This window comes from Cajanus cajan, chromosome 5 (genome assembly GCF_000230855.2).
Source record: "Cajanus cajan strain Asha chromosome 5, NIPB_CcT2T_4, whole genome shotgun sequence".
NCBI lineage: Eukaryota > Viridiplantae > Streptophyta > Magnoliopsida > Fabales > Fabaceae > Cajanus > Cajanus cajan.
In genome coordinates this window covers 56,535,656-56,551,257 of record NC_138521.1, presented here as the reverse complement: position 1 = coordinate 56,551,257, position 15,602 = coordinate 56,535,656, and the positions used below count along the sequence as shown (strand labels likewise).

At 33.7% G+C, this 15,602-nt stretch overlaps 1 protein-coding gene across 3 annotated transcripts; it reads right to left on the bottom strand.

The window, feature by feature from the left end:
* Positions 1-2,806: 2,806 nt before the first annotated feature.
* Positions 2,807-15,457, bottom strand: LOC109791412 (uncharacterized). 3 transcript variants are annotated; one of them, XM_020350710.3, is made up of 28 exons: positions 15,282-15,457; positions 14,935-15,142; positions 14,689-14,780; positions 14,407-14,532; positions 13,967-14,113; positions 13,421-13,804; positions 13,182-13,336; positions 12,649-12,770; positions 12,477-12,568; positions 12,142-12,388; positions 11,123-11,180; positions 9,017-9,165; positions 8,839-8,909; positions 8,573-8,743; positions 7,464-7,535; positions 7,220-7,321; positions 7,050-7,139; positions 5,977-6,052; positions 5,803-5,896; positions 5,642-5,711; positions 5,376-5,555; positions 4,703-4,825; positions 4,529-4,612; positions 4,267-4,451; positions 4,026-4,164; positions 3,875-3,934; positions 3,425-3,529; positions 2,807-3,321 (listed from the first exon to the last, which is right to left on the bottom strand). In XM_020350710.3, exons 1-28 carry the CDS (start codon positions 15,375-15,377, stop codon positions 3,208-3,210), a joined length of 3,612 nt encoding a protein of 1,203 aa, XP_020206299.1. In that variant the 5' UTR covers positions 15,378-15,457; the 3' UTR covers positions 2,807-3,207. The 3 variants fall into 3 exon arrangements, with proteins under 3 accessions (XP_020206299.1, XP_020206300.1, XP_020206298.1); XM_020350711.3 differs by having other exon boundaries at positions 13,436-13,804; XM_020350709.3 differs by having other exon boundaries at positions 13,182-13,804.
* Positions 15,458-15,602: the final 145 nt, after the last annotated feature.

Sequence of the window (15,602 nt, the reverse complement as noted above, 5' to 3'; positions counted from 1 at the left end):
CAACCCTGCAAAACAACCAGAAATCCAGCATGCAAACCAACCAAAAACCCACATTTTCATCAAGCATTACGAAAAACACTTCATTTTCAACATGCAACCATCAAACAAGTAAAATCCCCAAAATTTGCACCCAAACCTCGGAAAACCCGAGAACGAAAATCCCCTTCAATCACAGCCAAGAATCAACCACTTCAACAACTAATGAGTTGCCTGAACTCATTTGCATCCAAAAACAGCGAAGAAATCTAGCTTCCCTTACCTCTGATCGAAGATCCTAGCTTCCGGGAAGGAGACAAGCTCAACGGAGGAATAAGAGAGAAGAAGAAAGAGGGGAGAATCAAGACGGAGATGAAGACTTCACTAGCTTCCAACACCTCAATCAGCACCTAGATCACCACAACCACCAAAAGCACCAGGAATCCAAGGCAAAGTGAGTGAATATGAGAAAAAAATAAGTGAGGGAAGAGAGAAAAGGAAGTAAAGGCTGCGAGGGTCTCACACCAATTACCCTATTGTAAAATTGCTCATAATACATTAATGTTAGAATCTTTAAAATCATTTATAATAAAAAAAATATAGCTTTCTTGATCTCCTCTTCAACAACTTCTTATAAATAAATTTAAAAAAAAAACCCTCATCTAAACACAATTATAATAATATTTAATAGCATAACAAAGAATAAATAAACTTCACAAAATTATACAAATATTTTATTTTTAATCAACTATGAAGAAATAAAATTACTTACTATAATTTAAATATGGTAATCATTTAGATTAGATTTTTACTAATTTTTCTAATAAGTTAGTTACATCTTATCCTATACGATTGAGAATGTTATCCCTTATCATCTCATAAAAATGAGGATAACATCTCATTAAGTGAGAGTGTGATCGACTTTTTAAATTTACTTTTACCTTGAAATAAATAATTGAATCAAACATTTTCATAAAGATCCAATTTATAATAAGCAACTTATTTTGTAAAATAAATATTGAAATAAAAAAAAACTTTTAATTAAGTTAGTAGAAAAAGTTTTTCTACTAGTTAACTAAAACTTATTTGTGTAATCCCTCTTCAAATCTCATCTTGATCGAAAATACCATTTATTATTTTTTATTGATTTTCCTATTTTAATGTTTATCCAAATTTCCCATATAATAAATCTCACATATTTTATTTTTAAGTTGTGTTTACTCGTTGTGAGGTTTTAATTTTTTTTAAAAATTAATTATTCTAAAAGATATAATGTAATTTATTTAATTGATATTGTAAAAATAAAATATTTGTAAATCACATTTCAAACTAATGTCTATTAGTTTAAATAATTTTTTACATTTTAAAATTATTTTTTTAATTGTATTGATTGCATGAAATAAAAGAATGCTATTGAAATAAGTAAATAATATTTCAATATTTTGTAATATTTATTATTTTTATCAACAAAAACTATTTTAGATTTCAATTTTTTTAAGATTCTTGTTTTTAGTCAAGTTTTTGAATTATTAATTATTTAAATACTTTTTTTTGGAGTATTTATCAAATTCATTTAATATATATTGTCACTTTTAAATTATGTTTAAACAATTTTTTTTAACCTAAAAATATTATTGGACAATAATATAGAAAATTTTAAATATTTTATTTTTTATAATTTCTTAAAATTATTCAATTGATAATGTACATATTTTTTATACATAATAATTTATGTATAGTAAATATTTGTAAATCATCTTTAAAAATAGTTATTTTTAAGTATAATTTTTAAAATTTTTAAAAATTATAAATATGTAAATTTTAACTCTTTCATGTATGTTTTTATCATTAAAATAAACTTATGTTGATTAAATTAATTTTACATGTTTTTTACTCATCATTTTTTTAAAATAAATTTAAATTTTAAAAAAATCACCGAACAAATTTTAGCTTAAAAAGAAGTTTAATATAATATAAAAACAAATTTTACCAAATTAATATTTTATTTTAAAACTCATTTCTAAATATTATTTTGATTTTAAGCCCAAAAAATAATCTGGGCCAACATAACGCAAGACTAGTCAAAGTTGTTAACCGTAATTTAATAGAAAACCATCCCAAACTTCCTTCGAACTCAACCCAAAAGACACAAAAAGAGTCAACATACTGCGTAGAAAGAAATGCTGTTCAAGGGGTGAAACGCAAAGTAAGTTGAATGAGCCAGGGAATTCCACAGTAGTCTGCCACATAATTACGATGATACATAAAAATTACATGTTACTTACAATGGGAAACAAATCAATCTATTTAATTGATTTGAAAATAACACTATTTTCATTATTTTCTACCGTCTCCCTCGAGTTAGAGCACAAAGCTAACTGATGTATATAGCATCGACAAATGTTTTTCCTCTACGTGATTGTAATTCGGCATTATCATCGATTATTATTAAAATATAAAATACAATATTAATTTAAAATATGCCCTTAATTCTGAAATGTGGTACTATCCAACCCCCAAGTGGATATTGGAGAAGATAAGATGTGTGGTCTTAAAATTTTTATCTATGTGGGTTCTCGTGTAATTAACATTAGCGATCAAATCTCCATAGTCCATACTGTCAACATCACGGGCATTGACAATTCTTGGCGAGATATAATTTATTAATAAAACATAAAATCATTCAATAAAAAGATGCATCCTGAAAACTTGAAACATTTCATAATTGGATAATTCAAATGAAGAATCTTCATCCATGGCCATCATTCCGCAGGAATCAATTAAAGAGGACAGTTAAATTGTTTGATGTACATAAACGTGAAAAAACAGATAAAAGACAGGATCTAAATGCTTATTATTCCAGCAGATTTCGGTAGAGAAGAAACAACAAATATATGCACAGGATCACCTGACTATTTTATCTTTTCATCTAGGACTTAATAACTCCAAAAAAATAAAATAAATAAGAACTCGCTCTATTGGGCTGAGGAACAAAACAAAAGTAGCAGAGGAGGCCAAAATTCTGGAAAGGCTCCACTACTTTCAAAATCCATCACCCCAAATGTATTAAAAAGAACTTTTTAAATAAAAACCTATATTTCATTTTACAGACGAAATGGCTCAACAGCAAACCCAAGGAAGCCATGAAAATCAGCAAAACTATTAAATGTGCAGGCTTCAGGAGATGGGGGCAGGAAATGGGGAGAAAACATGTAAGCAAATGAAAAACTCTCACATGAAATAGCTGAGTGCTTTCTTTACTCTTGAACCCCCTTCTCCATATTGTTCATTCCATTGTAAAAGCTCGGTCATATTTACTGATTCGGAAGAAACACTTGCACATACCTGCTCCCATATAACGTACAAATTAATATATTACTAAAAAAGAAAAGTGGGAGAGCTCATAGGATGGGAGAGGGCTTTGCATAAATGGAATTTCATTTCATACCTGTTGATGAGCGTGTTTGAAGTCTTCCATGTTCAAAGATCTGACATCCCCACTGCTGCATAATGCTGGAGCTGGTTGACCTTCTGCTAGAGCAGCAGCACGTTCCTGTCATGCATCAAACACATTAAGCAGGCATTAGCTCCTTTTAATCATAAACCCATATATTTTGTAAGGATACTATAATTCCCCTTCATTAAAAGTACTGACTGACTAACAACTTAATCAAAAATAAAAAATAACTTCAAAATCTAAGATCATCAACAAATAGAGAATTCTCCAGGCCTATTATTCTATTGTCTCAACCAGTCATAATTTTATAGCATACTTTTTACCACATGCAAATAGCATGTAGACATTACGGACTCAACCCAACAATGACTTTTATCATCAAAAGCGTTGACAAACCCATAGAGATACCAAGCATAACACTAACATACAGAAGAGTCGTACCTTTTTTTCCTTTTCTAATATCTCTTTAATAGGCCGGTGTGCAGCAGTTACACACAAATTCTGCAGTAAAAGAGCAAGCATCAAATATTGACAAAAAGTAGTAACACTGATTTCAAAAGAATAGGGTAACAGGAAAAGGATCCCCAGCAACCTTAAGATCACTTCCAGAATATCCATCAGTCATACTTGCAACAGCATCCAAATCAACATCGGGAGACAATTCTTCTTTTGACAGTATAACTTTCAATATTTTTGCTCTATTAGGAGCATCTGGCAAATTTACCATCAATCTGCAGAAAACAAAAATTACAAAAACTTAACATGCTAGGCTTCGCCCCTGTTGGCAAAAGAATGGGAGGGGAAATTGAAACACAGTAGAATAAGGTATTCACCTTCTAGGCATCCTCCTTATGACAGCTTCATCTAGGTCAAAAGGCCTGTTAGTGGCAGCCAGCACAAGAACTCGCTCAGTATCCTTCGTACGTAAGCCATCCCAGTTCACCATGAATTCATTTTTCATCTTTCGCATGGCTTCATGCTCCCCTGGGTTTTCCCTCCGACCCAGCATGCTGTCAACCTGAAAGTGAAAGAAAGCTAGTAAACTTATATCCAATGAATCAATACAAAACAATATCCTTTAGTTAAAAGGCTTACCTCATCAACAAATATAACACTAGGAGAAATTTTACTCGCCAAAGAGAAAACAGCTTTCACATATTTCTCACCCTCGCCAAACCACTGAAGCAAAAAGGAGCACGAACACGAGTTAATTTAATATGCACACTGATAAACGTGAGATCAAAATTCACTCAGAGGGACAAATTTAACCTTAGATGTAATGCTTGACATAGAAATGTTAATGAAGTTAGCACCAGCTTCAGTAGCAATTGCCTTTGCGAGCATTGTTTTACCAGTTCCAGGGGGACCAAATAATAGGATACCTTTGCATGGCTGCACAAAAGGTAATTCAGAGTTGTGATAACATCATAGATAATATTTTGATAACAATATTAAATTTATTAATTGTATTTGTAATATACCACAGAAATATTTCCAATTTTTTTCTTTACAAAATACAGTTTCTGGAAATCAATTGCCTGTCACAGATGTTTTTAGCTTTTACAGTTCTATGGAAAATTTCAAACAAAAAATGAGTTGCATATCCTGCAGAGTGCAGAGGCCAATATCATATATAAATGCAACAAATCCTACATGTAAAGTAGACCAATCAAACAATTAAAACATGGTCAGCTGATTCCACTTCCTTCTTTTCCCTTTCTTTTAAAGTGGGGACAGAGTTTAAAGCACATTAAAAGCATCACAAAATCAATTGCTTGATCAAATCAACAACTCAACTAACTAATAAAAGTATGCAAATGCAATGAAATAAAAAGAGCAATACTAGAGGGATCTATCTCACAAATAGTCAACTGACCTAAAGAGCAGAAGCAAAAATCCTGTTAAACAATAAACAAATTTTAATCTGTAAAGGAAATGAAACCTTGGTTAATTGCCCCTTGCAAAACAGCTCAGGCCTCTGCAAAGGAAGCATCACCAACTCCTTCAATGTATCCTTGACCTTTTCAAGAGCTCCGATATCATCAAAAGTTACATCAATGTCACTAGGAGGAATAACATCAGCTAAAAGCCTCTTTTCAAATTCATTTTCTGTTACAACATCCTGAGCAAGCAACATAGTTTAGAATACAATGTAAGGAGCAAAAAGCAGGAATGAAATCTAAGTAACAAAAAGCATAATTAATCTACCTTAAGAGATTTCTTCAGGCTCTTGGACTCATTCTGGATTGACTGTAAGATCCCAATTCCATATTGAATGCTGGTGGAATAACATATGACATCACCATTGTAAAATTATAATTAAGTACATCTAATATTTCAAATAACAAGCAACACAAGCCAGCAATTACCTGTCACACGATAATACAAGCTTTGAATCAGGCTTAGCTTCTGAATTCTGCATGAGGTGGTGACTTAGAGCCCAACCAATTATCTTTTCTGCATCTGCAATGTAGCAAACATGATATAGGAGAGAGATCCTAGAGAAATCCTTAAGCACTTAATTGTAGAAGCCTAGAACATACTTTCATTTGTAAGTGTCTGATCCTTAATGCATAAGGTCTCAAGTCCTTCACATTCCATTCCGCAACGTCCCAAAACCTATAAATAAAATTAGCCAGACTGTAATTAGTAATTACAGTAAATTTAAAATACTGCAACTGCAACTGTAAAAATCAACATTTACATCACTACACAGTTCAACATCCGTGTCAGGTAACCCTAACATGCACCATTAGCCCAAAAAAGTTATTCACATAAGGATTTGGACTTACAACTGAATCTGAATTCTTAAAAAATGAACCTCCAAAAAAGTAGTAGAGTTAGAAATTAAGAAATTTTAGCAACACTCTTGTTCTAACACTTTCCCTACTATTGGCTAAAATTTATCAGAATTCACAAATTTTGGTGGATCCAACTATTGAATTAGAAGAGAGAATCATTGAATGAGATGCATGACCCACCAAAAATTGTAACTTCCATCCAATTTCAGCCAATAATAATGTGTTAGGAATGTTACTAGCATTCCTTGTAGAAATTTATTGGTTGACTTGCATCAAACAGACCAATTAAATCAAGGGTCTAAATTCTCCTATCTAGATAAGAAAAAATTACACAACTAAATAAAGGCCAGAAGGGATTCTAATTTCTAACTCACTTCTCAGTTTCTTAAATTTATAAAAATTAAAGTTCAAAGTAAAATTAAAACTTTGCATGGGCAAATCATGCATGATGGAGAGATGAGATGATAGACACAAGGTTAGGAAAACAAATCTGACCCGCCCAAACATCCTTCCACAACTGATACAAGAATACCCACCTTCCAAGCCTTAAAAAGTGGTGATCTAAAAGGACATACATGCAAGGGAAACAAACTTCCATGGGCAAGCATAACATGCATTGACTGTTCAACTGGTATCCCAGCCATTCATATATAAATCATACTTTGAATTACTTAGTTCCACAATGAAATCTTTGAAAGAAAGTACTATATAAACTTCAACTATATTTTTTACACGAAATATGAAGATGTCACAATAAAAATGCCTTTAAATTATGCTGAATGAATTAAATTTCCAAGCAAACATAAGGCACTCACTGTGCGCAATTGATGTAAATTTCCTTTGATTTTGAGAGTCTCAACATCTCGATCCAGTTGCTGCTTCCAAGATGCTAGAAGAGCCTCATCCTATACCAGGAAATATATTATTAATACTGTATAACGATTAAGGAGAACAAAATTCATAACAAACATTCCACTGTATATACCTGTGGCATGTGAATTGTAATTTTATTAGGGAAAAGCTTAGTCAAAGTTCTATTTGGTTTCGGGACTTCCTTCCCCCTGTCATGCAATCGTCCAAAACTATCCTGAAAAGATTGAAGAGATATAATTTATCTCACTGTTAGGTCCTATGTGAGAGGATACGCAAAATTCAAACATATGTCACTCATTCCTGTTTCTCTCCTTCAAATAGAAGTAATAAAAGTGGAAAGGAGATTTAGTCATTACTGGGAAAGCCAAGTCAAGAAGGGCAGTCTGATTGCTACCAAATTTTGTAAAAAGCAAACCACCAGGATGTGACTGCAGGGAAAAAGTTATACATCAACAAAATAATCACTCAGAGAAATTTAGAATAGTGACAAGAAAGAAATTCAATCAATCAAACATATAGAATATCTGAATTAGAATGGCAATGGGGCAGGGTGGGCACAGGTAATAGCCCCCATGGATATTTGTTAAAATGTGAAATTTTAAATAAAAAGGCAAGAAATAAAATAAAAGTAAAAAGTAAATAATTTTAAAACATATATTTATATTGAAAATAAATTTATAATATATATTTCTACTAAAAATAAAAAATATGACAAATTTATTAAAAAATAAATTAAACCAAATTAATTTATATATAATTAAAAGTATTTTTAAAGTGCTAAGACCCACAGGTATGGGTACCTTATAATCCGTCATCGTCTCATTGTTAAGTGGATAGCCATTTAATTATCCATTTAAAATTCATAGCAGGTTTTATCCACAGATACAGTTTTTTTTGTCATCCCTAATCTAAATTGTATCTTATTTCACTACAACATATGTCACTCACAATTAATACAGAGGAATATGATATAGAAAGCCCACAATTACTAAAACAGTTCTTTGGAGACTCATGATTCCCTCCCCCCCCCCCTAAAAAACCCTTCATTGAATCAGAAGCTTCAAATGAAATCATATTTTTTCCACCCTAAAATGTGAGCATTACCTCTTATAAAAACCAATCTTTCTATGATACAACAACTTTTCCAGATTCTTAGTATTTTTTGGTACAGGTGTAAACAAGTTGAGTTAGGCTAAGCACTTGAAGTTTAGGCTTCGCTTGGAAAAAATAGGAGTTATTCAAGCTTTAGTTCATATATTTAAATGAGTCTGATTGCATGCTAAAACTTGGCTTGTTTTTAAAATAATAAATAAAGCTTGACCTTGGACTTGACTTGTTCATTTATAACCTAACTTTGGTCTTGTGAAAAGTTTTCTGAAATTATTTTGTAACTTTTACCAAAAACAATCACTTATAGAGAAATTTAGACCAGAGTGACAGGAAGGAAATTCAATCAATCAAATACCTTCTCCTTGCGGCTGTCATTTTGAGTGTGTGAACCTATTACGACCACATTGTCTGGAAGATTTTCAAGCTTACTTTTAAATGAATATGAATCTCCATTTCCTACAATAGACTTCTCAGCATCTTTCATGAACAAAATGAATGGCGCACTTCTGCTCTCACTAAAAACAACCTGAAAAGGAAAATCAATTATAAAATCTAATTTTAAGGTTGAAGTAAAAATGATTATAAGACATTCTTAGACTACAGGGTAGGGTAAATGGCAACCTCAAACAATGAATGAATAAGTAATTTGTCCAGTTCTTCTACAGCACTGCTTTCCAAACGAAGATCAGTGACTGGAAACAGAAAAATAGTAAGAATCAACACTATATAAAATATAGATCAAAATACAATACATTATATCTAGAAATATAAAAGTTGTATTACAGAAGCAACACATTACCATTGCAGAAAAATCCTTGACCTCCCTCACAAGCGCCACCAAGATCAACTCCATCAGGTATTGGTTTATCAAATCTCACACCAATTTTAGACAAGGGATTATCATCAAACAGTAAGACAACCTTCCCCCGACTTCCATTAGATGGTCCCCTATATATAAAATTGCTAATCAAAATAATGATGAAAAAATAGAAACACTAGCTCTTGAGCATTGTTATCAACCCCAGACCAACATACAGAAGGATGACCAGTGGCCACTATACCAAGGAAATAGTTGTATTTCTACTTAAATAATCCAGTTCATAGAAAAGAATTAAAGAATAACATATAACTGCGTTGTTTCCCCCTAACAAGGAGTTTCCTACATCACAACACAAGCAACAATCTGATACCTTAACTTCCTCCTTCAGGTACGTCACAACTCATAATTTAAAACACTATAACTGTCACACAAGTGCTTAATACAGAATTAACACAAACATGACTGCCTAATTAACTAGAACATAGTGGCCTAAGATTAAGAAGAGAACTTGGCCTATCAACTATACATGTATAAATGCCAAAAAAGAAAGTATCCAAAAATAAAGGCATATTTGTGATTAAAAAGTTAGTCTTAAAAAACAGAACAGTGAGGGGTTGAGCGGCAAAGCAGAGGGTGAATAAAAATTAAAAAAGCATGAACAGAAGACAGGTTAGAAATGGTATCGTTGAAATCAAATAGCAGGAGACACTGGAAACCAAGGAGTGGCTGGAGATACAACAGGAAATCAAAGGTATGGAGCTCTGATGTTGGACTTGGACCAGATGAACAAAGGCAAGCTCCAAAGCTGAATAATGTTTGGAAATGAACAAAGGAGGCCTTTCGATTTTCTGATTCTGAATATGTCACGGAAATGATGAAAATACTAGTTAGGGTTGGAAAAATCAGAGGAAAAAAATTGGGGGCAAAATGGGGCATTACCTTCCATGATGTAATAAGGGTTTGAATAGAAACGATTTTGGCTGTGAATCACAAACAACAGGCACAATATAAAAACACCAACCAAAGATCTGTAGCAGCCTCTAGCCACAATGCCCTGAGACAGAGCTACTATGCCGTTACAACAATTGCCTATTGATAACTATCGTTTGGAGTTGGTGAATGTGAAGAAATGGTTGAAAGCAATGGAAATTAGGGTGGAAGTTACATTAAATTGTTCAGAAAACAACAGAGAATATGGATATGGAGGAGTGAAATAGAAAAAAATAATTGACTTACATATTGCTATATATTGAGAGAAACTAAAGTGAACTAAAATAAATGAAATTGCTAATGAAATTCAAAGCACACAATCTTATTGATCATCTTAAACAAAATTAGCAAATCATGAATATATAATACTGCTTTACTCCACTTTCTTGTTTCTCATTTCATTTGAACAAAATCCAAACAGGATAAGATAAAGTTAATTTCTAACACCTCATTTCCAACACCAATTTTATTTTCCCTCATTTCTTTCCTACCAGAAGTCCCAGGTTCATGTCCTGTGAAAGCAGTATTTCCCCTTACAGGAGTAATGCAGCTACATACATCGACCCTCCCCAAATCCCATTAAGTGGGGCCCTGTGCACTAAATTGCCCATTATACTTCTTTCCCACTACATTTCCACCCAAACACAGGTTGAAGTTGCAACCTAGAATGTGAATAACAGGAGTGAATGAGAGAGAGAGAATACATAGAAAGAATACAAATGTGAGCTAGGTAGTTATCAACTTAAAGCATAGTAGTTCCAACGTTTTACCAAAGTACAATCACCATAAAGTTTTTTCTCCTCTCCCCATTGGTATCCAAATCTCCCAACAGTGGTATAATCATTTCATTTTTCAATTAAATAGAAATTTTCGTCATAATCATGAGTGATCAGGGTAATGTGCGGTTATGCTTTGATTTTGGCCTATAAAGGCCAATTCATTACACTACTTTGTCATGCATAAAAAGTTGGACCTGCATAGGTAGTCATGCTAAGTGGGGCTCTATAGTTCATCCGACATGCAAAATAAAGCACAAAACAAAGTGTATGAATGAGAAAAACAAATCAATGCAGAAAAGTTTTCACAAATCCATACCTTGAAGATGTCTGATATACACCACAAGAAGATGAACAGCTAAATTTCACCCTATCACCTGCATGATTATATATAGAAAATACAAACAGCTTAAGATGAAAGTACAAAGCACATACACTGACATAAAATGGCAGTGCATATATTTATAATTTAAAATTTAATATTCATGATATCATAAATGGATATAAGTCTCAAGATTTACACATCTTAATATTTGTCATATGTACCAAAATGAAATGAAAAGGTTGGAGCAAATTAAAATTGATAAATGGCAAAAGCACCCATCTCATCTCCTTTTATATTACTAAAATGGCTCAAATGTGTTTTTAGTTCTATAAAATTAGTGTTGTTCAATTTTAGTCCTTGTAAAAAACATTCTTTGGTTTTCATCCCTCAAAACTATGATATTGTTTTTGGTCCCTAGACTTCTTACTGTCTTGCAACACTCATTAACTACTTATTTGTTCAATTAAGGTTCAGTGACCATCCTAGGTGACACCCACTAGCACCATATCAGCATATGGCATCTCTAAAAAAATCATGAATTCCTAAAATGAATGTTATTTATGTACCTTAAAATAAACATTAGAGACTAAAATAATAATTTCAAATTTTTATGGTATGAACATGAAAGAAAAATGTTTTACTGGACTGAAACAAAAATTCACTCTTTTTTCAAGGACTTAAAGTAATGATTTCAAATTTTACTATTTTAGAAGAATGAAAATTAAGGAAAAACATTTATAGGGACCAAAATCAATACTTCATTTTATAGGGACTGAAACATATTTAAGCCTAATTAAAATTTGCTTAAAACTTAAAAACTGACTCAACCCTTGCATGATATTTATTTGTTTCACAAATTTTAAATGGTGTTCTGCCAATGTTGTGGCTGAAAAAATTAACTTCTAGATTGACCACACATGTTATATACATGTTCAACACATGAACACTGCACCAAAAACCGTGCTTTATGTAAAAGCCAAATCAAAGAGGAGGAACTGTAGAAGAGCACACACCTAATTTGAACAAGCAACTTTTAGTTGTCCCAGAGGTGGAAGGCATGTTATCAGTTTCCAACTTAGGTTGAGACTCAAGACCACCTGATGTAGGTGCATTTGAAGAGCTAGGTATCTCTGTTTCACTAGCTATTGGGTCCATGATCCTAGCCACATCTGTGGCTGTAGGACTTTGTTTAGTGCAACTGAAGGATTTTTCAACATTAAATCCATCTTTGAGTAGCTCAGCTTCCTTGGAAGATAAACCCTATTGTAACACAGCAAATAAAGATTCCTGTCAGTTTTAAGCTAAAAATACTTCAAGAACTCAGTCAATAAAGGAAGCCTTATCTTACACCCAAAAGCAAATGACTATCAAATATGAGCAACTTAGCTCCAAAGTATTTCGCAAGTGCTTTTGCCAACATCTCCTGATATATTTCAGACCCTGCAACCAGCAAATTTTTTGCAATTAAGGGAACAAGTACTACAAGAAAAAGACAGAGCAGTAATATAATACTCACACACCTGCAGGTCCTGAGAGAAGAATACGAGGGTTTATGGTTGTAAGATCTGCAGTAAACTTTTCATGTTCTTTATGCCTGAGGTGCATAAAGCAAGCAGCCACCAGAACATTTTTTGTATTCTCACTACAAAAAGACATCCATACAATTAAATAATCCATCAAATAAAAGAGTAACAAGAATAACTTCAAGCATGACATTTGAAAGACTCAATCAAGTTACACAAATAAAGAATAGTCATAATCATTTAAAATTCTAAAAGAAAAAAATATATATATATCTATATATATAGAGAGAGAGAGAGGAACCTCAGCAAATAATTTAAACTAAATGTCAATTGTTACATCCTAGGCTCCTAACATAATAAATATATGGATATTTCAAGAAAGAAACAACATGGAAAGTGAAAGCTAATAATAAATGTCCCACCATCATTTATAAATTCAAATACTAAAAATAAAAACAACGGTTGACACAAGAAATGAATTTATAGGAACTTTAACGCACATTGCAATAGATAGTGTAAGAAAAGTATACCTTAAATAGTAGGGGAAGGTGTCAAAAGAAACATCTATCTCTTTTCCATCCAGTATTGCAGCATGAACATCTTCTTTAAAAACTGCACAGCGCACAGATGTACCCAAAGTCGATGCAGCCTGCATATCCAGCGTCCCATTTCTTTCTTCCAACACCTGTTTACAGATACTTTTGCTCAATTTCAGTTTACAACTAGGTTGAGCTAAGATCCTGAAGAAAGGCCTTAGGAAATCATTCACCCCAGAGAGTTTTACATTGCCTGCCTCTGCACCAGCCTCTGGATCGCAATCTATTGTTGAATTCTTGTCACTTGTTTGAACATCAGCTGCTTTATCACTCCGCACATTTGGAGCTGATTCTGAGCCATCAAGCTCAATTTCTGTGCAATCATTAACAACAGAATGACTAGAGACATTGGTACCCTGGGTAGGCTTACTGGAGGTCTGAGATGGAGATTTCCATCTGGTAAGATCCTGTCTGATGTTAGAAAGGGAAGCCAAAATAGAGGCCCCAGCTACAGCTGAAGGGTCTCCACTTCTCCTTTCAAGCTGCAGAAATTTCCCAACACCACTTTGAACTTCTGCACCCCTAACAGCAGCCTCAATATTTAGTTGCTGGAAAATCTAAGTTGAAGGTTAATTAAGAAAAAATCACCAACGTAAATATAAGTTTAAAAATAAAACACCTCGAGAAAAATGAAACAATTGATAATTGAGAAATTCTATAACCAATATTGTCATTTCAAAATAAAAAATCACATCCAACTGAGAAAATGAAAAGGATACATAAGAATGATTTCCAAGAACACCAAAAACCACTTCATCACCCGAGTTAAGCACACAGCTGGTACTCTTCTTGACGTGGGTCCCATTTACTAGCACAGTCCCTTTGCTACCCGTACTTTCTAGCACAGCTACAGCACTTCCTTCGCGCTGATCATTTCCAGAAACAACAGTAATCAAACTGCACATGCATATCCTACCGTATTCACCTCAAATAACTGAAAAAACGAAAGACTGGAAAAAACCATCCAAGCATATAATTCCAGAAAATATTTATACTTATAGGGATTTAGTATACCAAACTTTGCGTCATTGAAACAGGGTAAAATGTTCAGTTAACCCTTAACACAGGCCTTCATTTGAGCATAAAAAAGACCTAACCACACAGTCTAATGAAAAATCCAAAGCTCCATGGAGTAAGCTTGTATATCCTTCAAATGTACCTGCGTATGTTTGATCTTGCATAAATTTCCACTTATTGTTTGATGAGTTTGATCCTTCAGTTGAAAGCTGCAATTTTTATTAGAACCAATCGTGAAATTGGGTGTGCATACAGCAACATTAGGATTCTGCAGCAGTAACACAAATTCCAAGTTAAAAAAGGTGTGAACTCAACAAAAAACACCACGTGCTTCACGTGGAGTCAACACTCAAAAGTGTGAACAGTGTCTACTACTACAATCGCCACTTTTCTGAGTCACTTCACTCTAACGACACGAATTTACCTGAGCAGACTGCGACAAGAACCTGCACCACGGTCCTCCTTCGATAGTCGGATTCTGTTTCTGATAAATACTCCGCGAAGAGAACGACAGACCTTCAGAGTAAAACGACAGGAAAATTATATAAAATAAAATAAATAAATAACAAAAACGACGGACCTTCTGTTATTAGTGATTCTGAAACTAGAAAAAAAGAATAACAAAAACCGAACAAATTCGAAAAAATAAAATAAAAAACAGAGTGCTGACATGCGGCATCAGCAATCGGTGCCGTCACAGGCACGGCCGGCGTAGCGTCACCCTCGGCGGAGTTCACTCCATCGGCGGCAGGCGCTCCGGCGATCTGAGCATCGCCGGAGCCACATTCTCCGGGATCAGGCACAGGCTCCGGAGTAAATAAATCCTTGGAATTCTCCGGCGGCGGCAGCGGTTTCTCCGACGAAGCGCCATTGTCGACCTGAAAAAATCGGAACAAGTCTCAACGCCTGAATCGCAGAAAGCGACGCTAAGTAAGGGCTCGGAGGCAGGAAATCTCCGAAAGCGAAGCGTTGGGATTAAAGTGAATCGAAATAAGAAGGGAAAAAGGGAAGAGGAACCTTTTGACGCTTGGGCGAAGGAGGTTTATCTTCGGAAGATGAAGATCTTTTGCTATTGTTGGCAGAGAGAGATCCACTGCGCCTCGTCGAAACCATGCTTCTTTCTTCTCTCTTCTGCTTCTCCCTTCTTTCTCCTCTGTTTTCAAGGAGAGGGGATATCAATGATTTTACGTTTTCTTCTTTTTCATGGAACTTAAATAATAACTTTATTTATTTTTTTATTTTTTTATTTTTTATTATTCGCTTTTTTTAATTGTTCCTACCACGCGATACCATGTGCGTAAGTTAGTACCTTGGCCTTTCAAGCTTGCGCAGTTTAGC